Genomic DNA, 21,838 nt, shown 5'->3' with positions numbered 1-21,838 from the left:
CTTCTTTGGCTCTTGGGGCTCTGCTCAGGGCTGGCAAGGTGCTGGGGGGCACAGCCAAGGGGTGAAGGGGCTGGTGGTGTAGGGAGGCGGATGAGACTGGGCTGGGGACCACGGGCAGCCAGAGCTGCCTGAACCAGCTCAGCCAGGGGCTGCTGGGGGGGCTGCCCTGGCAGCACCCGCCCCGGCTCGGTGGCAGAGCTGGTCTGTGCCTCTGCCGGGACACCTGGCCGGGGCTGGAAAAGGGACCCCATGGGACGAGGGGGCTGGCGGGTGGCGGGCAAGCTGTAGTCTGGGGCCTGCCCGGGGAAGGGGCCAGGGGTCCGTAGTGCCTGGTTCTGCTGCAGCAGGCTCTGCTGGTGCCGCTGCACCAGGAGGGCCTGGAGCTGCTGCTGCTGCTGTGGCGTCAGATGCCGCAGCTGTGGGTTCTTGGCCAGGACACCCTGGAGCTGTGCCCGGATCTGTCCCATCACCGGCCCTGGCACCTGCCCCAGGAGACTCGGCGGGAGCGTGGCCGTGCCTGACGCCGGCCCAACTTTGTGCTGAACGGGGCTCTGGAGCCGCAGGGGCTGTGGCTGCCCTGGCAGGGCCCCTGCCACCCCCTTGCCTGGCTGCTCTGGGGGCCGTGGTGCTGGCACCATGGCCTGTGCTGGGCCTGTCCCACAGCCCAGTGGTTGCTCTGTTACCCCGGCCGTGTCCCCATGCTGCTGGGACAGCTCGGGGTGGACAGTCCCAGGGCTCTGCAACGGCGGGGCAAGTAGGGCACCTGCCTGCCCAGGGGCTGCCCGCAGGACAGCGGGCTGTGGGGAGGTCAAGAGGAGCTGCTGGCTCTGCCCCAGCTCAGCCTGGTGCTTGGGGGCCAGGGGCTCTGGGCCCCCCAGTCCCGGGGGGTTGAGGGCTCCCTGCTGCTCCCCGTGCAGCTGCCCCCCGCTCTCGCCACCCTCAGCGTGCAGGGTGCTGCCCTCCATCCCTGTGGGCTGGTCCTTGGCAGCCAGGACTGCTGGGGCCGACTGCATTCCCTGACTCAGGTGCAGCACAGAAGGGGCCTGGCCCCCCGCCCCGTGCTGCGGAAAGTGCTGGATCGAGGGCTGCCCCTGGCCCAGCCCCAGGAGACCTGGCTGGGCAGCCGCTGAGTTCTGCTGCTGCTGCTGCTGCTGCTGTGGGGCCAACAGAGCCCGAGACTGCCCCAGCTGCTGGGATAGCACGAGCCGGTGGCTCAGCATCCCTGGTGTCTGTGGTGTCAGCTGGGGCGAGCCCAGCACCCGCTGCTGGTGGGGGGCCAGGACGACCTGGCGCTGGGGTTGGGGGTGGCCCAGCACAGGCTGGTGCTGCAGCCCTGGTGTGTGGCCCAGCACGCCTGGCTGCTGCTGGGGCGAGAGCTGCTGCACTAGGAGGCTCTGCTGGCTGCCCAGCAGCCCCGGCTGCTTTGGCACCATGGGCTGAGCCCCTGTGCTGGGCTGTGGGGCTGGGGGCTGCTGCTGCCCCAGCAGGCCAGGCTGCCCTGGCACGGCTGTCGACTGCACTGGGGCCTGGCCCAGCACACCTGGCTGCTGCATGGATGCCTGGCCCATTATGCCTGGCTGCTGCAACGATGTCTGGGCCAGCACACCTGCCTGTTGCATTGAAGCTTGTCCCATCACACCTTGCTGCTGCATGGACGTCTGTGCCATGATGCTCTGTGGCTGCATCGAGCTCTGTCCCATCACACCCGGCTGTTGCATGGATGCCTGACCCATCACACCCTGTTGCTGCATCGATGTCTGTCCCATCACACCTGGCTGCTGCAGCGATGCCTGTGCCATCACACCTGGCTGCTGCAGCGATGCCTGTGCCATCGCACCTGGCTGCTGCATGGAGGTTTGACTCATCACGCCCTGTTGCTGCATCGATGCTTGTGCCATGACACCTGATTGCTGCAGTGACGTCTGTCCCATCACACCTGATTGCTGCATGGATGCCTGTCCCATCACACCTGATTGCTGCATGGCTGCCTGTCCCATCACACCCGGTTGCTGCATTGATGTTTGTCCCATCACGCCCTGTTGCTGCATGGCCGCCTGTCCCATCACACCCGGCTGCTGCAGCGACACCTGTCCCATCACACCTGGCTGTTGCATTGATGTCTGTCCCATCACACCCGGCTGCTGCTGCAGTGACACCTGTCCCAGCATGTTCTGCTGCTGCAGTTTCTGTGCCAGCTGCATCCTCTGGAGCTGCCTCTCCTGCATCAAGCGGCTGTCAGCGGTCAGCCCACGCAGCGCAGGGTTCCCACTGAAGAAGGCGCCAGAGGAGCCAGGTCCTGGGGCATTTCCCACAGGCTGCTGCCCCATGAAGGACAGGCCCTGCTGCACGGCCATGGACACACCGCCCTGGGGCAGGCGCAGCCCCCCAGGCTGCCCTGGCTGCTGCCCGAGGCCCTGTGCTCCCACCAGGGCTCCCCCGGGCTGCTGCACGCCGTGTGCTGACAGGAGCTGTCCTGGGAGCTTGGACATGAGGCGGGGGCTCTGCGAGGGGCTCAGGGCCATCACGGCCGAGGCCTGGTGCTGGTGCTGCTGCTGCTTGTTGCGGTACTCAGCCATGAGGTTGGTGTGCTCCTTCTGCTGCTTCCGCACCTGACGGGGATGGCAGGGTGTCAGCACCAGGAATGGCAGGGTTTTAGTGCCAGGGATAGGGGGACAACACAGCCTTAGCACTGGGGATGATGGGGTATCAGCACCAGGAAAGACACAGCTTTAGTGCCCAGGACAGGGGACCATTAGCATTAGGAATGGCAAAATAACAGTGCTAGAAGTGGCACACCATCACCACTGCAAATGGCACGGCTTTACTGCCAGGGACAGTAAGGCATCAGCACGAGGAATGGCACAGGACAAATGCTGGGGACAATGGGGTATCAGTACTGGGAATGGCAGAGCATTAGTGCCAGAACAGCAGGGCATTAGCACCAGGAATAGTAGGACATCAGTGCTGGGAATGGCAGTGTTAGTGCCAGGAACAGCAGGGAATTAATACCAGGACTGGCACAGCATCAGTGCTGGGGACAGCAGGGCAGTAGAGCCAGAAATGGCACATTTACTCTGAGGACATCATGTTTGCACCGGGGATGGCACAGTGTTAAAGTGGTGAATAGCAAGGCTGGCAGTGGGAATAGTGAAGCATTAGCACTGGGGACACCAGTTTGCACCAGGAACGAGGTGCCCATCCACAAGCAGAGTCCTACCTGGTCCAGCTGCTTCTGGATCTTGCTCTGCTGCTCCGTGACCAGCTTCAGCTTCTCAGCATCAGCCTCGGGGAACTCCCGCCCGGCTTTCTTGGCCGTGCGCTGCTTGGCACACAGCGCCTTGCGGGACTTGCGGTGCGCCCCAATCTGCTCCTCCAGCACCTTCAGCTGCATCTGCAGCAGCTGCTGCGTGTGGAACAGCCACTCCTCGTACTGCCGCTGGTCAGCCTCGTCTGCAGGATGGGGAGAAGCTCAGATCAGTGGGGACTCCGGGTAAGCAGAGACCCTGGGCCAGCACAGACCCCAGGTCAGAGGGGATCACAGTCCCCAGGGGCTGGGTGAGGCCCTGTCCCAATCCACCCGGCCCTGCCGTGTCAGTACTCACTGATGACGCCCTGTGCAAAGGTGGGTGGGTTGGGGCGAGCCTGGGTCGGGTCTGTACCGCTCCGCTCCTGGCAGAAAGGGGAGTGTTTGGGACACGTGTTGTGGATTTCTGTTCTCTCCCCCCAGTCCCCACCTCCTCAGAGAGCCAGAAAAACACCAGTTCTGGCCTGGTAGCCCTAAAGAGACCCCTGTGGGTCCACTGGACACCCCACTCACCTGCCCGCTCCCTGCCAGTAAGTGGTTCTGCATCTCAGAGACAGCCGGGCCCCCTGAGAGCCGCTGGGCCAGCAGGGAAACCTGTTGCCTATGGGGGACACAGACAGGGATGGGGAGTGAGCCAGAGCCAAAGCAACCTGCCTGCCCACCCTGTGCCTCCCAGATCCCCATGCCTGTTACCTGTTCATGCCTGGGGCCACCCCGATGCTGCCCTGAGCCATCACCTTCTTGATGCCTTTCAGCGCCACCATCTTGGCCTTGGCAATGGGGTCCATGATGTCCTCGGCCGCAAACTTGTCAAGGTCTGTTGGGACAGACACCACAGTATGTTCAGCTCTATGCCCCCCAGCCAAAAGGGCCCCATGCTCCCCCAAAACAACCACCTGCAGCCCCTACCTGTGTCTGGGAAGAAGTTGTTGGCCAGCTGCTGTTGCATGACGAGCTGGGGGGGCTTCAGACCCAGCGTGGGGGGCTGTACCCCGGCCATTGGCTTCTGCACCAGCACCTGCTGCTGGCTCTGCTGTGGCTGCCCCAGGGCCACCTGCACCCCATGGGGGGATGACAGCACATGGGGCTGCCCAGAGCCCATGCCCATGTGGGGGGCCAGAGCTGGGCCCTGCTGGGGTGCATTGAGCCGGGGGGGCTGTGGTGGCAGCAGCGGTGGCCGGGCCACCAGCCCCAGCTGGAGGGATGTCTGTGGGGTGCCCAGACGGGGTGGCTGCCCCTCAGGAGGCTGCCCAGATGCCCCTGTGTGCAGCATGGGGTGCCCTGGGGCTGGGAGGTGGGGAGTGCCACGGGGTAAGTGGGCTGACATCTGCTGCTTCTTCTGCAGCTCCTTCTTCTCGTGCTCCAGGAGGTCCTCGATGAGCAGAGGCAGCTCGCTGGCCACCAACGAGCTCTCCATCTTGTCCAAGTCATCTGCTGGTGAGTGCCGGGCACTGCCCAGCCCCAAGGCTCCACTGTCCAGCTCAAACTTCTCCAGCAAGGGGTTGCTCTGGCCACCCAGCTGTGCAGTTGCCAGCCCACGGCCAGTGCCGGTGTAGGGGTCCTTCTCCAGCATGGGGACGCCAGTGTGGCCACTGTTGGAGAACTGAGTCAGGCTGAGGCGAGTGGGGCCAGTGCTGGAGCTCAGGAGGGTTTGGCCAGGTTTGACACTCAGGCCCAGGGAGGCAGAGATTTTATCTGTGCTCTGCAGTGCTTCTGACTTGACCGGCACCGGGAGACGCTCAGGACCAGCGGTGGTGAACTGGCAGGGCGAGGTCTTCAGGCAGCCATCCTCCAGCTTGGGCTTGACATCAGTGGGCAGGGAGCCAGCCTTTGCCTCTGCACCCTGTGCCTTGAAAGCCGGGTCAGGGGCCAGCACAGTGCCCGTGGGGCAGGCAGAGAGCCCCAAGCCCATCCCAGACACCAGTCCTTCCTTGGGCACCTCCTGATCCTCCACAGATGGGGTCACATCTTTGCTGTCCCCAGGGTCAGGGAGCTTCAAGGTGGGTGCTGGTGGTTCTGTTTTGAGCTGGGCCTCACGCTCAGCCTTCTCGTTGGCTGACTCGACCAGGCGCAGGTGCTCGTTGAAGATGTCCTTCTTGTCACCCGTGTCCAGCTCGGGGTCAGTGTAGGCCAGCAGGTCGAACTCATCACCATTCAGCAGGTCATCAAGGTGGGGGTCTGCTGTCTCCAGGCTGTCCAAATTGTCCAAGTCATCGTCCCCTTTGGCCACATCTGGATCTAGGCTAAGGTTGGCCAGATCATCATCGTCTTCCAAGTCCTTGTGGGAGCCAAAGTCATCATCCAAATCGGGCTCCACGGGCACCTCGCAGGGCAGCCGCCCTCCCTCCAGGCTCAGGTGGCTCTTCCCTGGGGCCGGCGCAGGGTCTGGAGCAGCGCCGTCCTTGGGACCCTCAGGGCGGAGAGTGGTACCAGAGGACAGTGGGCGTGGGGGGATGTGCTGCTGCAGCTCCAGGGTGGGGGCTGGCAGCGGTGGGGCTGCCTTGGCATGGGGCTGCTGGTGGCTGTTGCCCATCTCGGCTCCCTGCGGGGATGCAGGTGGCAGCGGTGCTGGAACCTTCTGGGATGGCAATGCCTGCATGGGCATGATGGGGGTGCACAGGGCCTGGGGGGTGCCTTCCTCCCCGGGCAGGAAGAAGCGAGGCCGGGGTGCCTGGGGGGCAAAGGGAGAGCCCACGACACCCCCAGGTCCCTTCTGCACGTTGTGTCGCAGCTCGATGAAGGGAGCGCCCAGGGCAGCTGGTGAGGGGGGCACAGCCTCGGCAGGGGTGGGCAGGCGGGTGCCCAGGCTGCCCATGGGGGTCCCAGTGGCCGGGGGGGCGAAGCGGGAGGTGACAGGGAGCCGCAGGGCCGCCACGGCCGCTTGCTGCTGCTGCTGCTGCTGCCAGAGGTGCTGCTGCTGCTGCTGCTGCTGTGGGGATGGTGATGGGAAGACCCCACGGGGGTAGAAGGCCTGGGGTGGCCCCACCGCCGCCCTGGAAGACACCATGGTGTTGGTACCAGCTTGGTACAGCCCCGACACACATTGTCCCATCCCCCTCAGACTGCACCAAGCACCCAAAAACCCACAGCCATCCCCTCCCTCCAGAGTGACCCACACAAACTGGGGGTACACATGCTCCCAGGGTGATATTTGGTGTCTCCCACCCGTGCATGCCAAGCCCATTGCCCTGTCAGGGGGCACTCACCGCCCGCTGATGTCCAGCATGGCTGGCGTGGCCGCCGGCGGGGGCCGGGAGAGCCGCTCGTCCTGTGCAAACGCTGCCTGCACCATGACGGAGCCAGGCAGCTTCCCAGCACCCGCTGCCGTGGCCAGAGTCCCGAGGAGAGCCTTGTCCTGGAGAAAGGAAGGAAAAAAGAGAGTCAGTCCCCCATCAGCCACATCTCCCCCATGCACCTGTGCCCCTCCATCAGCCACACCCCGCCCCCCATGTACGTTGTGCCCACCTGTGCTGGTTGGTACGGGGCCATGCCCCGGCTCAGCTCGAAGCTCTGCCCGCCAGCCTCAGGGGCCCAGCCAGCTGGGGAGGAGGCAGCAGCAGCCGCGCTCTCCTTCTCCTGACGAAGGCTGTTCCGCTGGATCTGCTGGCGGATGAGCAGCTCCCGGAGCCGCTGGCGCTGAGAAGAATTCAGTGTTAGAGCACGGAATAGCAAGAGGACCAAAACCAGCAAAACAAACCACATAGAGTGGCCATCAGTGCCTCCACAGCCCCAGTTATTCCCTTTCATTCTCTCCCAAACCCCAATGGATACAGCTGGAGCTCAGGAGAAGCCTCACCTGCCGCTGCTTCTCCAGCTCTGACTGGCTCATGGCACCCAGAGCTGCATCCTGGCCCCCAGGCAGCTCTGCCAGGTCCCGGTTTGGGGGTGCCGAGAGCCCTGCAGCCACCTCCTCCCTCTTGTCAGCTGTCAGTCCCAGCGCAGTGCGGGGCAGGAAGGCTCCAGAAGGGTCCTGCTGCTGTGGGGGGGCCGGGGGCTGTGGTGGCAGCACCGATGGGGGCCGCAGGGGCGAGAGGCTGTAGGAGTCGTGGGCAGCAGTGCCAGGGCCCAGCGGGCTGCTGGCCTGGTGGAAGCTGGGGGACGAGGCGTAGGCCGAGCTCTGGGGTTTCCCAGAGCCGTAATGGCTGTTGATCCCATGGGGCTGGTGGGACGGGGAGCCCTTGAGTGGCTCCGAGACGGCCGGGGGGAAGGTGAAGCGCATGGGGGGCTGGCTCCCTGGGAACACGCTGGCACCAGGCGAGCGGGCAAAGGGTGGCTGTGGCCCGGCTGCTGCCTTGGCGTGGGGGTCACCTGCCGGGGTGCCCCCAAAACCTCCGCCAGCCGCACCCACTGACTTGAACCCCGGCTCCGGCATCTGTGGACGGGGGGGCTTGTGCAGGGGGGTGAAGGGGTCCCGGGATTGTGGCCGGGAGGGCGGCTGGGAGTAGGGATCTGGGGATTGGAAGCGAGGGGTGACAGGGGACTGGCAGAAGGCTTCGTTGGAGAGAGGGCGGGGGGTCAGAGGGGACTGAGAGCTGGATTGGGACTGGGGGCTGGCAGGTATGCGGGAGAAGGGTTCAGAGGGCAGGGAACGGGGCGGGAGGGCACAGCAGGCCTCAGGGGGCTGCAGCCGGGGCGTCAGCGGGGGCTGTGAGTAGGGGTCCAGGTAGGGCGACTGACGGTAGAGATCAGGGTGGCCAGGGGGTGAGGGGGCCGAGGGGATGGGGGTCGGGGGGCCGGTGCCCCAGCCCCGGGCTCTGCGGCTCTACCTGAGAGACCCGTGGGGTCATGGGGGCTTTGAAGACATCGGCCGCCTTCAGCTCCGCAGCCGAGAGGTGGGGCCCACTGGGGGAGTCCCCGTAGCCCATGGCAGAAGTGTAGCCAGGTGAGCAGACCCCCAGGCTTCCCCCATCCTCCTTCTTCACCTCCAGACCCTTCTTCTGCTCCCCAAAAGGCAGGGGAGAGAGCAGGGCCTCAGGGGGCCGTGCCCCAGGACTCCCTGGCACTGAGAGGTTGTCCAAGGAAGGGCACCGGGGTTTCAGGAAGGGGTCAGGGGTGCCAGGTTGGTGCCGGGGGGTGCCAGGTGGGGTGGGGTGGAAATCAGGGGGAGCACGGGGGGCTGTGAGGGGCTGGGGCTGGCCAGGGAAGGGCTGGAAGGCAGCACCCGAGGTGGGGCTCTGGCCCAGGGGCGAGGGGAAGCGGGGCTCCAGCGTGTAGGCGGAGGCCGCGCCGTAGGGATCGTGCGAAGGCACTTGGGCAGGGGATTGGGGTGGGAGCTTGAGGAAGAGCTCGCTGGGAGACTCTGGTCCCCCTCCAGCACCAGCTGGGGGCTTCAGGAAGCCCTCGCCGGTGGCGGGGGGGCTGCTGATGTAGACAGGCTGTGCCCCTGACGGCACCGGGATCCGCAGGTGCAGCGAGGGCCTCTCAGGCTTGCGCAGTCCCTCCCCTTTGGTCTGCTTGTTGATCTGGCTCTCGGCCTGCTGCAGAGAGAGCCAGGCTGTCAGCGCTGTGGGAGCCCTGCTGCCCTCTCCGTGGGTTGGGCACGGGCTGGGGGTGGGCACACCATGTCCCCCCAGGGCTGGGCCGGGGCCGCCGGGCACCTCCCCACGCCTCACGTACCTTCTGCACCTTGTTGATGCGATGAGCCGCCCGGTTATCTTTGGCCTTTTGCTAACAAAGACACGAAGCCAGCTGACTTGCAGCCCCCGGTGCCCCGGCCCCCCATCCCAATGACCTCCCAGCACTCACCAAATACGGGGCTTTGTCCGTGGCAGGGACTTTCCTCCAGAGCTTCATGATCTGTTTACAGCGGCTCGACCAGTCTGGGAGTCCAGTACGAGCAGATAAAGAGGGGAAAAGCAACATTAACCCGGACCTGACAAGCCCACTCATATCCTTGGTGGGTCACTGTCCCTCTCTCATGTGAAGGGACAGCCCTGTGCCCAGAATATGGAGGTGAGACTCTCCCAGCCCACTGCAGAGAACACTTCAGAGCCAGAACAGCCTGGTCTCCCCTTGAAATAGTGACAGGGGAGTCACACTTTATCCATACCCACAACCCTCACCCCAACTGGGTGGCTGCAGCTCCCCCAGAGCCCTACCTGGATAATCCTGCTTGAGGTTGGGGAAGTTCATGTTGGCGTAGAGGACAGGAGAGATGGTGGAGAGCTCACCCAGCTCCTCGTCCTTCTCCCAGCGCTGCAAACTGCGCTGGTTGTAGGACAGCCCATCACCCTCGCCCTCCGTCGTGGGCGTTGTGGGGGTCGAGGGGGTGGTGGCGGCCGAGCTGCTGGCCCACGGGCTCTCAGGCTCGCAGTGGTCAGGGCTAAAGAAGCCACTCCGCTCCCTGAGTGGAGAGGAGTGTCACAGGTTGTGAGGGAAGAGTGGTCCCACAACACCCTGTAGTTCAATCCCTCCTAGGAGGGGACCCTCCAGCTCCTTGAAGTACCTGTTATCAAGGAATGGGGACTGGCAGACACCCGAGTACGAGTCCAAGGAGACGGATCCGGAGAGTGAGCCCAGAGAAACGCTCCCTGTGAGGAAAAGGAGATGGGTTTCAGGGAAAGTAAAGCTGGGGCACAAGCCTGCACGTCCACTGGTGGTCCAAACAACCCCCAGACAGCACAACCCCCAAAATGCCTCTCATGTTCACCCCTGGAGCAACAGGGCTCTCAGATACCACAGGCACCACCGCTCTCCAAGCGGATCAACCCCATGAGTTTGGCTTTCCTTGGGCTGGCAACGAGCCCTGCCCTTCACCACATTCTCCAGGGACCCCCTGGATGGCAGTTCCACCCACCCTGCCCCGAGAGCTGGAGGTCTCCCTGCAGGAACGGCCGCTGTGCTCGGCTGGGGTCCTGCCCGGCCTCCATCCCCGCGGCCACGCAGTTGAGGGGCTGCTCCCCGCGCTCTGCTGAGCCCAGCACATCCTTGAAGAGCTGCTGCACGTCTTTGCTCTCCATCTTGGGCAGCTCTGCAGGGGCAAAAGCAGGAGCTGGGTGTTATGGGAAGTAGAGAAACCTCGGGGTCATGGTCCTGGGACCACAATCGCTTCAGCAGGAGAGGGGGCACAGGATATTCTCACCTTCTGTGGGGATCTTATCGAGGTCAGAGCTTAGCGCTCCTTCGCCTGGGGTCGCTGGTTTTTCGGTGTCCCCACGGTCTGGGGAATCCTTCGGCTCGTCAGCCCCTGTGAGGAACAATCAGGAAATTCCCTCAGCCCCCCGGGGACCCTCACGGGGCAGACCCCATCACTGGAGGTCCCTCGGTCCTCCAGGCAGGCCGCGCCACGCGGGGGCGCTCTGGGCGCCACTCTATGGTTACCAGCACCATGTAACTACAGGGAACCATAGAGCTCAGCCCAGCCCAGAGCGGACCCCACAACCATAGAGTTCCATCTCGATGGTTGTGGGCGCCCCAATGCCCCATGGAGGACTCGATGTTGGGGGTGTCGCAGAGGGGTCCCCAGGCCTCACCCAGGTCCTCGGCCTTCGCGTCGTCCTTGCCATCATCATCGGGAGCGGCGGCGCTGCCGTCAGTGCTGTCGTCCCCTGCAGGGTACCCCAGGATTCAGCGAGCAAGGTCAGGGCCCCCCGACCCTCAGCATCCTCCTACACCCCTCAATGGCAATGGCAGCCCCCCACAGACCTTGGCATTCTCCAACGAGCCTCAGTGTCCACAGCGGCTGCTCACAATGAGGGTCCCCCCACAATCCCAGTGACCTCCAACATCCCCCCAAAACCCCCAACAATCCCTCAGCCATTCCTAGGGACCACAGTAAATTCCAACAAACCCAGGGACCTGCAACAACCCCGGGGACAACCCCCAGCAAGCCCAGGGATCCCCTGATCAAGTCCAGGGACCCACAACAACCCCCCACTAACCCTGTAACCCCTTCCTGGTCAGCAGCCATGGTTTGGGTTGCAGACCCACTCCTGGTCACACTCACCTCGAGGGTGGGTGGGGGTCTCCCTCCTGTCCAGGGTGCCCCCTTGCAGTGCCCCAGCGAGGTTGGGGTCCCCCTTGGGCCTTGGGGCACTCTGGCCCAAGGAGGGGCGGGCAGCCCCGTCCCCCACCCCGCCTGCTGCCAGCAGCGCCTTCCGGCTCAGGTCCATCAGTGCTTTCCCAAAAAACGCTTCCTGGAATGGGAGGGTTCTGTCAGCACCAGGAGGTCCCCTCATCCATCCCCCCATTCAACTCCAGCTCCCCCCATCCATCCCACCTGCAGGTACGGGGGGAACATGTCCTCCAACTTGCTCTTCTTCCGTCCCCGGCGCTTCTTCTTCTCGTCCCCCTCTCCTGAGCCTGGATCCAGACCAGCCTCGGCTGGGACATCACCTGGAGCCCCTGCAACAGCCCCCCAGGAATGAACACCCACCCCCCAAAAAGGGTCTGGGGCTGTTCCTGTGCCACCAGCAAAGCACTGTGGGGTGCAGCCTGAGGGCCCCTCCACATCTCTGAGGGTGGGAAGGGAATGGGAAATGAAGAAAAAGAACAGTGCTGAGGAGAAAGAAAAAAGGAGGGAACTCCAGGAAGGAAAGAGAAGGGGAAAAGAGGGGAAAAAAAGGGGAAAAGAGGGGGGAAAAATGGGGGAAAAGGTAGGGGAAAAAAGGAGGGGGGGGAAAAAGGGGGGCCACTGGGCCCTACCATCCTCAGGGTGTCCCTCGTTGCTCAGCCCCTCGCGCCCCACATCTGGCAGCACCGCCGAGACCTTCTTGAGCCGCGTGTGGGATTTGCGCTGCCGCACCATGAACCCACCAATGCCTGGGGGGGCAGAGAAGGAGGGAGGATCACAATGAGGCCTGGTGGTCACAGAAGAGCCTGGAAGGGCTCAGGGCCCGCAGGACACTCACCAGGCCGGTACGGTTTGCGCTTCCTCTTCTTGCACTCCTCAGGGTCCTCCAGCCCCTTCCCCGAGTCCCCATCAGCTCCAACGTCGCGGTCAGGGCTGGCTGGAGCCTCGAGCTTGATCTCACACTCCATGTGCTCCACACCCACTGCGAGGGGGGTGCGCGTTAGTGGGGTACCCTGACCCCCCCACACTGCAACCCCGCAGCTCTCCCACCAGCAACACCCACCCTCAGCTTTGAGCAGCTCATCGGTGTCCAGGTCACCGTCCTTCTTGTCCTCAGGGCCCAGGGGGTCACTCCCCTCCAGCCCCCCATCCCCGTTGAGGGCGCCCGGGCGCCCCTTGCGCTGCCGCCGCTTGTGCAGGGGTGACAGGGTCAGGTTGCGCAGCACGGCCATCCCTGTCTCCGTCAGCCACACGCCCTCGAAGCGGAAATACTGGGGTTCTGAGGGGACAAACACCAGCGTTGGGGACAAATGCCAATAGTGGGTGCGTGGCCAGAAGAGGGCACAGCCCTGATAACCCCACAGTACCCTGCGCATACCTGGATCCTTGGCTTTGATCATCTCTGCAGAAGGCGCGGGCACTGTAGCAGGAAAGCAGAGGCACAGGTTGAGTCCCCACACCACTCAAATGCCCTCCAGATTCCCCAGAGTTCTCCCTGCCCCATGAGCTCACCAGGTTTGACCACATAGGGCTGGCAAGCGCTGCAGTCGAAGCCTTCATCCGCAGCCTGCTCCACCTCCTCCTCAGTGAAGAGGCTGTCGCACGCCGCGTGCAGCCACCTGTGGGCAGCAGGGGGTCACACACCACAGCCCCCCCTGGAGCACCCCAAATTTGAGCCCCTCAAGCCCAGGGCACAGTGCTCACCGATCGCAGTGCCGACACTGGATGAGCAGGTCGTCCTCCACGTACTTCTCGCGGCAGAAGGGGCACACAACGAGGCTGGCGCAGGGCGCGCAGTGCGTGTAGTTGTTCTGCCACTCGCAGTGGAAGCCGGGGGATGCAGCCCCACACTGCACACAGCACACACACCTGCAGAGGGGGACCTGAAGGGTCAGCACCAGCACCGAGCTCCCCCCGTGGCTCCCAGCGTGTCCCCCACGCACCACTTGCACTTCCAGCCGCCCTTGGGCACGGTCTGCAGCGGCGGGTCCAGGCAGTAGGTGTGGTAGCTGATGTCGCAGTCGTCGCAGAGCAGCAGGCGCGAGGGGTCGGAGGCTTTGCCGCACACCTCGCACACGATGCACTCCACGCAGCGCCAGCCCTTCAGCAGCATCACCTTGGTGATCTGGGGACATGGGAGGGCAGCCACGTGAGCCCTGGGCATGGCCCATGAGGGTCTCCAGGCTCGGTGTGGCTGTGGGGGACACGCCAGGCTTGGCATGGATACACCAGAGCCCAACTCAACACACAGACGTGTCAGGCATGACCTTGTGTGTGTCCCTGGGGGGCACAGCACAGTCCTGGGATGGGGCCAGGGGTCCTGGACCCTCTCCTCACCTTGCTGTTGACACAGTAGGGGTGGTAGCACTGGGAGCACTGGGAGCAGGCAAGGAGATGCCCCTCGGCCCCACGCCCGAAGCTGCCGCACACCACGCACATGTCCTGGGGATGGGGAGAGGTTGTGAGTAAGGAGACAGCGGCTGGCAGAGGAGACACAGAGTCTGTCCCACCCTGTCCATCTGTCCATCCCACCATGCCCTGGTTACCTGCATGAGCACAAACTTGTCAGTGTTGGAGAAGAGGACAACCGTGTTCTGCATTGTGTCATCATCATCCTCATCCTCCTCCTTGCTGGGCGAGCTCTCCACATCAGCGAGCTGAGGAAAGAGGGGGAAGCTCAGCATTGTGGAAAGCCTCTCTGTGCAGGGGCAGCAGAACCTCTCCCCAGGGGGAAGCTCCATATCTGCCCTATGCTTTTGTGGTGAAGCCCCCAGACTCAGCAAAGGCCCAGGCAGTTCCAACTCCCATGAGATCCCTATCCACCCCACACTAAGGGTTCTTAAGTCTTTCCAAGGGAGGGATAATGGGAAAGGGGATGGGAGAGACTCTCAGCTCTCAGCCTAACAGCTCAAGGATTCCCCAAACCCCACCTCTGCCCCAGCCCAGCCTTACTGCTAAGGTGTCAACAGACGAGGTGGTCGACTTCAGGCGTGCACGGCCCCGGCCTCGGCCCCCGTGGGACCCACCTCGAGGGCGTCTCCGCCCAGGGAAGCTGCTGCTGCGACCCTGTGGCCAAGGGGAGAGGGGAGTTACAGCACTGGGGGGCCCAGTGGGACACCCATGCCAGAGCAGCAGAGGGGCACTGCCCCCATCCACCTCACCATGAGCTCAGCCCTCACTGACTTGCTGCAGGGGCAGCCCAGGGAGGGGATGCGGCCCCAGAAGAGAGCTCAGGGTTCCCATAAAATTGTGGTAAGAGGGGTCTCCCTTACCTGCTTGACACGGGAGCGCCCAGGAGAGCTGCGGCGCCGGCTTTTGTCCCCGTCACCCTTGGCTGCTGGCTCGAAGAGCAGCGAGTCATCGGTCTCAGCACCCAGCGGCAGCGACCCAGCGTCCTCCTTCTGCAGGCTGGCATCAGCCGAGGCCGGGCCCAGCTCAGGGGACAGCGATCCCCCACCCTCAGGGTCTGGGGACCCCAGCAGCGGTTCTGAGCCAGGGAAGCTGCTGCTCGTGTCCCCCTGGCTCAGGTTGGAGATCTCATTGAGGATGTCGGGTCGTGGGCGCAGCGCGGGGGGCTCAGGGCACCCCTCATCCCCGTGCTTCTCGCTGGTAGTGCACACCTCCATGGGGGTCTCAGGGCCCAGCTCCTCTGGTTCCAGGAGCAGGGGTGACCCCGAAGGGGATCCCTTGACTTCAGGGTCCCCCCCAGCCCGGGTTTCTTCCAGTGCATCCTCCTCACTGAGTGGCGGGGAGCTTCCACTGGTGCCCTCCCTCTCCAGCCTCGGTGCTTCTTCTTCCTCCTCTTCCTCCTCCTCAGGCAGGCCTGGGAAGGGCCCCAGCTCAGGGGCTGGGCTGCCCTGGGGGGCATCTCCAGGGGGGCTGGCTGGGGACTCCCCCTCGCCACCGGCCATCTCCATCTCCTCATCCTCAGGTGGCTCAGCAGGGGCCAGGGTGACAGCAGGGGAGCCCAGGGGTGGCGGTGGAGATCCAGGGGGGTCGGTGTCCATGGCGGTGCCAGGGCTGCTGGGGGGCTCAGGCAGGGCTGGGGTGGGGGGCTCGAGCACTTCATCCTCCTTGGCATCAGGGGAGGGGACTGGGGTCCGTGCAGGTGAGATGGCACGGAGAGCTGGGGGTAGAAAACGGAGAAAAGTGATGTCACTGCCCACCCAGAGACACCCACCTACCCCAATCCCAACCCTGGTGTTTCCCCAGACCCACCTGGGGGAGCTGAGGGTGGGGGTGTCATCTCAGGGGGCAGCGAGGGCTCTGGCTCCAGCTCCATCTCCTCCTCGGGGAGCACCTCTGGAGCCAGGGCTGGCGCTTCCTCTGCCACTGTCACCTCGGGGAGGAGACCTGGGGGATGGGGATGGGGTGAGGGGGGTCCCCTCCACTGCCCTGTGCCATCCACCCTGGGATTGAGAGGCAAGACCCTTCCCCAGCTCCCCATGAACCCCAAAACAGGGCACCAGCACATGAAAACAGGTGGAATATGGGGATCAGGCAAAGCCAATGTGGGGAGAAGCCCCTGGTGCAGGACCCCCACACCCACTGGAGAAAACAGGAGGGGAAAGAGGACAGTGAAAAGTCCCCAAATTACCTGGTGGTTTCAGGTCCTCCTCAGGGTGCAGCTCACTGGGGACTGGTTGCTCAGGGGGTAACTCAACAAGAGGGGGTTCTTCAGGGCTCAGCTTCTCGGGGGACAGCGCTTCAGGAGGAGGTTCCTTGGGGAGCAGCTCGATGGGGGGTGGTTCATTGGGGGGCAGCTCCTCGGGGGGCAGCTCCTCGAGGGGCAGCTCCTCGAGGGGTGGCTTGTTGAGGGGCAGTTCCTCGAGGGAGGGCTCACTGAGCTGTGGCTCATCGAGGGGAGGTTTGGGAGGTGAGCCATCGGGGGGCAGCTCGTCAGGGGGTGATTTGTCAATGGGCAATACTTCGGGGGGCAGCTCACGGGGGGGGCGACTTTTCAAACGCTGGTTTCTCAGGGGGCAGCTCGGCAAGGGGAGGGACATCGAGGGGCAGCTCATCGTGGGGTGGTTCACTGAGGGGCAGCTCCTCAGGGGAGGGTCTGTCAGGGGGTTGTTCAGCAAGGCATGGTGTCTCAAGGGGCAGCTCCTCTGAGGGAGGCTCCTCGGGGGGCAGCATGAGAGCAAGGGGCTCCTCAGGGGGCTGCACATCGGGAGGCTGAATGTCAGAGGGCTGCGTTTCGGGGGGCAGCTGATCAGGGGGGAGCTCATCAGAGGGCAATTCTTCGGGGGGTCCCTCACTGGGGGGCACCTCCACAGAGGCCAGCTCGCCAGGAGGAGACACTGCACTGCCTGGGGGAGTCTCCTTGGGGTCTGGGGGTGCCTCTTTGGGGTCTGGGGGTGTCTCGTTGGGGTCCACGAGGGGTTGTGTCTCCTCGTCACCCCCCACGGGCTCCAGCTCAGGCGGGGGCACGGGCACATCCGTCGGCTCGCTGGGGACAGGGGACTCTGACCTGGCATGGGGGAAAACCTGGGTGAGGGGGCATCCCCAAGGCTGTGGGGCACATCCCCCACCCATAAAGGGCCTGACCCTCCCTCCACACCAGCACCCCCATCCCCACTCACATCTGGGCAGGCGGGTCAGGCTGTGGTGAGTGTTCTGGCTCCGTGGGGACATCGGCCGTGGCACGGCGCTGCTGGCAGTCCCCACACACCGCAGACCCCGGGGACCAATGGCAGCTGGAGTCAAGCCCCGTGGAGTGCCGGCCACAGTCTGAGCAGACCCAGCAGTTCTGGGGGGGAAGCAGAGATGTGTCAGGGGGTGCAGTGGTGGGGCAGGTACCCTGCACCCCCGAGCGAGAGCAGGACATACCTTGCACTTCCAGGAGCCGGTGGGGAGGCCCTGGGTGGCTGGCTCCATGCAGGAGGTGTGGTAGCCCTTGTCACACGCCTCACACACCAGCATGGCAGAGTCCTGGCCGCGCTGCCTGTGGGGCACAGGGGCAAGTGAGGGCTGGGACTCCTCCTTGGGTGCATACCCACTCCTCACTCCAGGGCTGGGGGCTCACCTGCAGGTTTGGCACACTTTGCACTCGGGGCACTGCCAGCCCGAGCGCTTGCGAGGCGTCAGGGAGATGTTCAAGCAGGTCCCGTGGAAGTGCTGCCCGCAGCTGGTGCAGAACACCAGGTCCTGCAGGTCGCCCGGCCCTTTGCACACCGAGCACCGCGCGTCCTCTGCCAGCCACGAGAGAAGGAGGTCAGGACCACCATGGCTCTCAGGACCCTCACAGCACCCAGAGGAGGTGTCCCCAGCCCACATACCCATATCCACAGCCTCAGCCACGTGCTCGGGGCAGAGCAGCCGCAGGGTCTTCATGGACTGGAAGCAGCCGCTGGCGGCGGCGCAGGGGAAGTGGTAGAGGCGGGAGCAGCCGGCGGCCGCCCGGCAAGGGATGGTGGCCCCCAGCCGCCCGCAGCGTTCACATTTCTGAGGGCAGAGAAGTCCAGGGGGTCAGTGCTGCTGCAGGGCAGCCAAACCGAGCCCCTGCCGTCCCCCCAGCCCCCTCGGGGTCCACTCACCTGTGAGATCCCTGAGAAAACAGCTCTGGCCACGCCGGCCACCTCCGGCTCTGCACCAGTCGCCCAGGCCGCACACCAGTGGTGCACCCAGCAGTGCCCTGTGAGGAAGGGGCGTCAGGAACAGCTTGGGGACCCCCAGGTGGCAGGATGGGGACCCCCGTGCTGTGAGCACACTCACCTGTCGGCTCGAAGAGCTGCGCTGGGGTCACCCCCTCGGAGAAGCCAATCTGTGCCAGGCCGTCACCCAGCAGCTCTGGCTCTAGGGGGAGCTGGCTGGGCCCTGGGGGAGGCTGGCCAGGCCCATCGGGGGGCTCGTGGCCCACCAGCCGCTCGGGCCAGTCGGGCACCGGCTCGAAGCGCTGCAGCTCCCGCTGCCCGTGTAGGCTCCAGTCCCCACAGTTGCAGAGGGCACAACGTCGGCCCAATGGGCTGGGAGAGGGACAGGGTGGGTGTCAGGGATATTTGGGACCCCCCTCCAGTAGCTCCATGCCACCCCCAAATCCTTCCACCCTCACCTGCCAGCCTCAGGAGGTCCCTCCATGCCCGTGCTCTCTGGCTCTGGCCCCACAGAGGCTCCTTCGGGGGGTTTCAGAGGGTCCCCCTCGGCGCTGCCCATCTCCTCCGAGGCCATCACCCCATCGGCTGTGGGGAGAGGGAGTGTCACCATCACAAGGGAAAACAGGGACAGGTCCCCAAAGTGCTTCCCTAGCTCACCTGGCGCGGCTGCGTCCTTCTCCTCACTGGGCACCTTCTGTTCGTCCATCCTGCCTCCGGCGTTCCTGGGGGGCCACAGCTGTAGGGGGGACATCCATCAGCACCAGGGATGATGACACCTTCCCCGACACCTTTGCAGCCCCCCATGACCCTCTACCCAAGGGACAGGGCAGCATCTTCCCACTGCTCTCCCCAAGGCCATCTGTAGGCTCTGGGATTGGGAACATCCCCCACGAGCAGGGGGTGGCTCCCTGCTCCCCGTGGGTCCAGGAGACCCCCTGGCCTCACCCATACCCCCTTGCCTCCCTAGGTTCTCCCCAAATCCAGGCAGCGACACCCTAACAAATCTGGGGCAGCCAAACCCCCGAGTGACCTCGATTTAACCATGGGGGAAAGGGGATCAGTGACCACGGCTCCACCACACACCAACACCCCAGGGAGTCACCAAGACCCCTGAGGAGCCCTCAAGACCCTACCAGGAGCGCACCCAGTGCTCACAACCAAGCTGAGACCCCCCCTGTGCCTCCCACGTGGGGGATCTTCAGGGAGAATTTAGGATTCAGCAAAAAAACGGGTTCCCCACGACCAACACCTGTCTGTGCCCCTACTTCCTCAGACACAGCACCAACCCTGCACAGTACGGGGATCCCGGGATAGACACGGGGGGAAGGCTCACCCCAAAACACGACACACAACCCAGGGGGGGCCATGCCCTGATCTCCAGCCGCCCCCTCCCACCGCTGCCTCACGTGCACCCCAAAAACCCGAGAGGGCTCCGGCACCCCGGGGCCAGGGGAGGGGACCCCAAACCTGACCACGAGCCACACACGGGGCGAGGGGAGAGACCGGGAGGGGACCCGCGGGCACCCCCGGGGCACCGGGGAGAGGGGAACGCGCTGGGGCAGCGCCAGCCCCCCAAAAAAAGGGGACGGCGCGGGGAGGGCGGAGAGAGCCCCCGGCGGGGTCCCGGCCGCGGGGTAGGAGCGTCGTGTCCCACCCAGCACCTCCCCCCTCCCGGTTCCCGGTGGGCCCGGGGATATTCGGGCCTTCCCGGAAAGGCTCCGGGGCCGGGGGTATTCGGGCCCTCCCGGGAAAGGCTCCGGGGCCGGGGGGAGGCCCGGCCCGCACCCCCGGGTGGGCCGAAACACCACGCGGGGACACCCCCCCCGCACCCTCCCCGGCGCGCCCGGGCCACGCTTCCCCCGCTCCCCGGTGCAACCGGGGGGTCGAGCCGGCCAGGCCCCGATCCCCGGCCCACCGCGGCCTACGCTGGCACCGGCACCGGGCCCCGAGCGACGGGCCCGGCCGTACCTGCGCTGCAGCCGCCCGGGCCCCACCGGTACCGGACACAAAGGCGTGGGAGCCGCGCTCCGGCCCGGCCCCGGTCAGGCCTTACCGGGAGCGGCGGCACGGCGGAGGCGGCGCGGCCCGAGCCCGCACGACCGCGGGGCCGCTCCTTCCGGGGCCGCCGGGGCCCGTCCCGCCCGCGCGGGCCCCCCGGCGGGGCCGTTTGCACCCCCGCGCCCCCCGCCCGGTGCTCACCCCCGCGGCCGCCCTACGCCGACGGGCCTCGGGGCGCGGGGCGTTCGGTGCTCCCCGGCGCGGCCATTTCCAGAGGAAAGTAGGTCCCGCCGCCCGCCCCCGCCCCGCCCCGCCCGCCCCGCCGGGGCCGCCGCCGCGCTGGGTCCTAGGGGGGAGCCGCGGACCGGGGGGCGCCGCCGCTCCCGCACTACTTTGGGCGGCGGGGGCTGCGGGCGGAGGGAGACGGTGCGCGGCGGGCGGGCGCTGCGGCCGCGGGGGGGGTGCGGGGGGTGTGACGGCGCGCGCGCGGCCGCAGCGCACGCTGCCGGGCGGGGCGGGGGGGGAGATCCCTCCGCCGCGCTTAACCCCGGCGGCGCCGGGGCGGGAGCGCACGTGGGCACCGAGGGGGCGGGGCCGGAGGCGCGGGGCTCCGCCCCTTCCCGGCACCGGCACCGGGCCGGCCCCGAGGGTGGACAGAGAGAGGCCTCCGGGACTGCGATGGCCACGGGGTTAGAGGAGGGGAGGGTGGGTTCCGGGATGGGGAGCCGGCGGGAGTGGGACCGTCCACCGTGCACCGCGCCGGTGTCTCCGGTATCAGCCGCTGTGTCCGGTCCCAGAGTTCTCCGTAGCAGCCGCCGGGACCGGTTCCGGTGTGTCCGGAACAGCTACTGTGTATGGTGCTGGTGTTCCCGGTGTCACTGGAGTAGGCGCTGTGGCGGTCCTGGATTCCCCGGTAGCAGCCGCCGAGCCCGGTCCTGGGGTCTCCGGTAACAGCGGCCGAGCCCGGTCCTAGTCCCCACTCACGGCCACCGCGTGCTGCTGCTGAGCCACGCTCGCCCGGTTCCGGTATCCCCGGAGCAGCCGGTCCTGCACCGTGAGCCCCACACACCCCTCGACCCCGCGGACCCCAGACCCTAAAGAGTACACGGGGCCGGTACCCCCCGGTGTGGGGCCACATCAGCTCCCTCGGACCCTGAAGCCCCCCCGGGACCCCCCAGTTCCGGGTAGAGGGATCAGACCCAGGGCCCCGGGAGCCCAAACCCCCAGACCCAGAAATTTGGGAGGGTTATTGAGGGGTGCAGCCCCCCCGAGCCCCCGGGCTGCATTACCCTTGCCCCAGCACCCCAATAGCCCACTTCACATCCCCCCAGCAGCTCTTGCTCCTCTTTACCATCATAATTGGGCAATTAGTAATAATTAGCTCGACTGGGTGGAGATAAGCCACAAGGGGAACCACAGCCAGAGCACCCCCCACACTCACGGAGCAGGAGCTGAAGTTCTCAGGGAGAGAAATGGGGGGGACAGGGCTGAACACACCCCCCAAAGGTCCCAGTGAGGTCTTTGGGGTGCTCAGCCCCACGAGGAGGGGGCTCAGGCCCAGAGCACATCCAAGGTTGGAGGGACCCCTATGCTGGGGTGCTGGAGAGGGCCTCACATGCTGCCCCCCCAGCAAGGAACAGCTCCCCCAGTCCAGGGGTTTACAGACAAAACAACGTTTAATTGTTTCAGCTCCGACTCCCACGGGTCCTGCCCAGCCAGGCTGCGGCCCCACGCTGGGAACAACACCCGCATTCAGCCCTGGCTGCCAGAGCAGGAATGGCCCCGACCTGTTCTTGTGCATGTGGGGGACAGCAGTGATGAACTGAGGGGCTCCTGCCTGGGACAGAACCCCCCAGCCCCCCGTGAGCCCCACAGTCTGTGCAAAGTGAGGGGTTCAGAACCACAGCAGGACCATGTGGCCTCCCCAAA

The 21,838-nt window shown here is 65.5% G+C and overlaps 1 protein-coding gene across 1 annotated transcript in view; it reads right to left on the bottom strand.

Moving 5' to 3' along the window:
* Positions 1 to 20,177, bottom strand: part of LOC117008969 (histone-lysine N-methyltransferase 2D-like) — a 21,862-nt gene extending 1,685 nt beyond the window's left edge. The window contains 42 exon segments of the mRNA XM_033083113.1: positions 11 to 2,609; positions 3,218 to 3,450; positions 3,603 to 3,669; positions 3,818 to 3,905; positions 3,998 to 4,121; positions 4,214 to 6,297; positions 6,511 to 6,659; positions 6,770 to 6,940; positions 7,101 to 8,015; positions 8,017 to 8,781; positions 8,921 to 8,971; positions 9,050 to 9,123; positions 9,403 to 9,647; positions 9,750 to 9,834; positions 10,101 to 10,274; positions 10,386 to 10,490; positions 10,777 to 10,851; positions 11,250 to 11,439; positions 11,523 to 11,647; positions 11,948 to 12,064; positions 12,154 to 12,297; positions 12,379 to 12,594; positions 12,694 to 12,735; positions 12,828 to 12,934; positions 13,020 to 13,184; positions 13,259 to 13,440; positions 13,653 to 13,757; positions 13,862 to 13,972; positions 14,268 to 14,381; positions 14,588 to 15,441; positions 15,534 to 15,668; positions 15,913 to 16,282; positions 16,284 to 16,788; positions 16,901 to 17,067; positions 17,148 to 17,262; positions 17,344 to 17,509; positions 17,597 to 17,762; positions 17,855 to 17,952; positions 18,033 to 18,283; positions 18,370 to 18,496; positions 18,569 to 18,647; positions 20,111 to 20,177. Of these exon segments, the coding sequence (XP_032939004.1) occupies positions 11 to 2,609; positions 3,218 to 3,450; positions 3,603 to 3,669; positions 3,818 to 3,905; positions 3,998 to 4,121; positions 4,214 to 6,297; positions 6,511 to 6,659; positions 6,770 to 6,940; positions 7,101 to 8,015; positions 8,017 to 8,781; positions 8,921 to 8,971; positions 9,050 to 9,123; positions 9,403 to 9,647; positions 9,750 to 9,834; positions 10,101 to 10,274; positions 10,386 to 10,490; positions 10,777 to 10,851; positions 11,250 to 11,439; positions 11,523 to 11,647; positions 11,948 to 12,064; positions 12,154 to 12,297; positions 12,379 to 12,594; positions 12,694 to 12,735; positions 12,828 to 12,934; positions 13,020 to 13,184; positions 13,259 to 13,440; positions 13,653 to 13,757; positions 13,862 to 13,972; positions 14,268 to 14,381; positions 14,588 to 15,441; positions 15,534 to 15,668; positions 15,913 to 16,282; positions 16,284 to 16,788; positions 16,901 to 17,067; positions 17,148 to 17,262; positions 17,344 to 17,509; positions 17,597 to 17,762; positions 17,855 to 17,952; positions 18,033 to 18,283; positions 18,370 to 18,496; positions 18,569 to 18,617 (12,625 nt within the window). The 5' untranslated portion in view covers positions 18,618 to 18,647; positions 20,111 to 20,177.
* Between the last annotated feature and the right edge of the window lie 1,661 nt (positions 20,178 to 21,838).

The sequence above is a fragment of the Catharus ustulatus genome, chromosome 31 (assembly GCF_009819885.2).
Source record: "Catharus ustulatus isolate bCatUst1 chromosome 31, bCatUst1.pri.v2, whole genome shotgun sequence".
Lineage (NCBI taxonomy): Eukaryota > Metazoa > Chordata > Aves > Passeriformes > Turdidae > Catharus > Catharus ustulatus.
The sequence above is the reverse complement of the archived record's forward strand: the minus strand, read 5'-3'. Positions and strand labels throughout refer to the sequence as shown.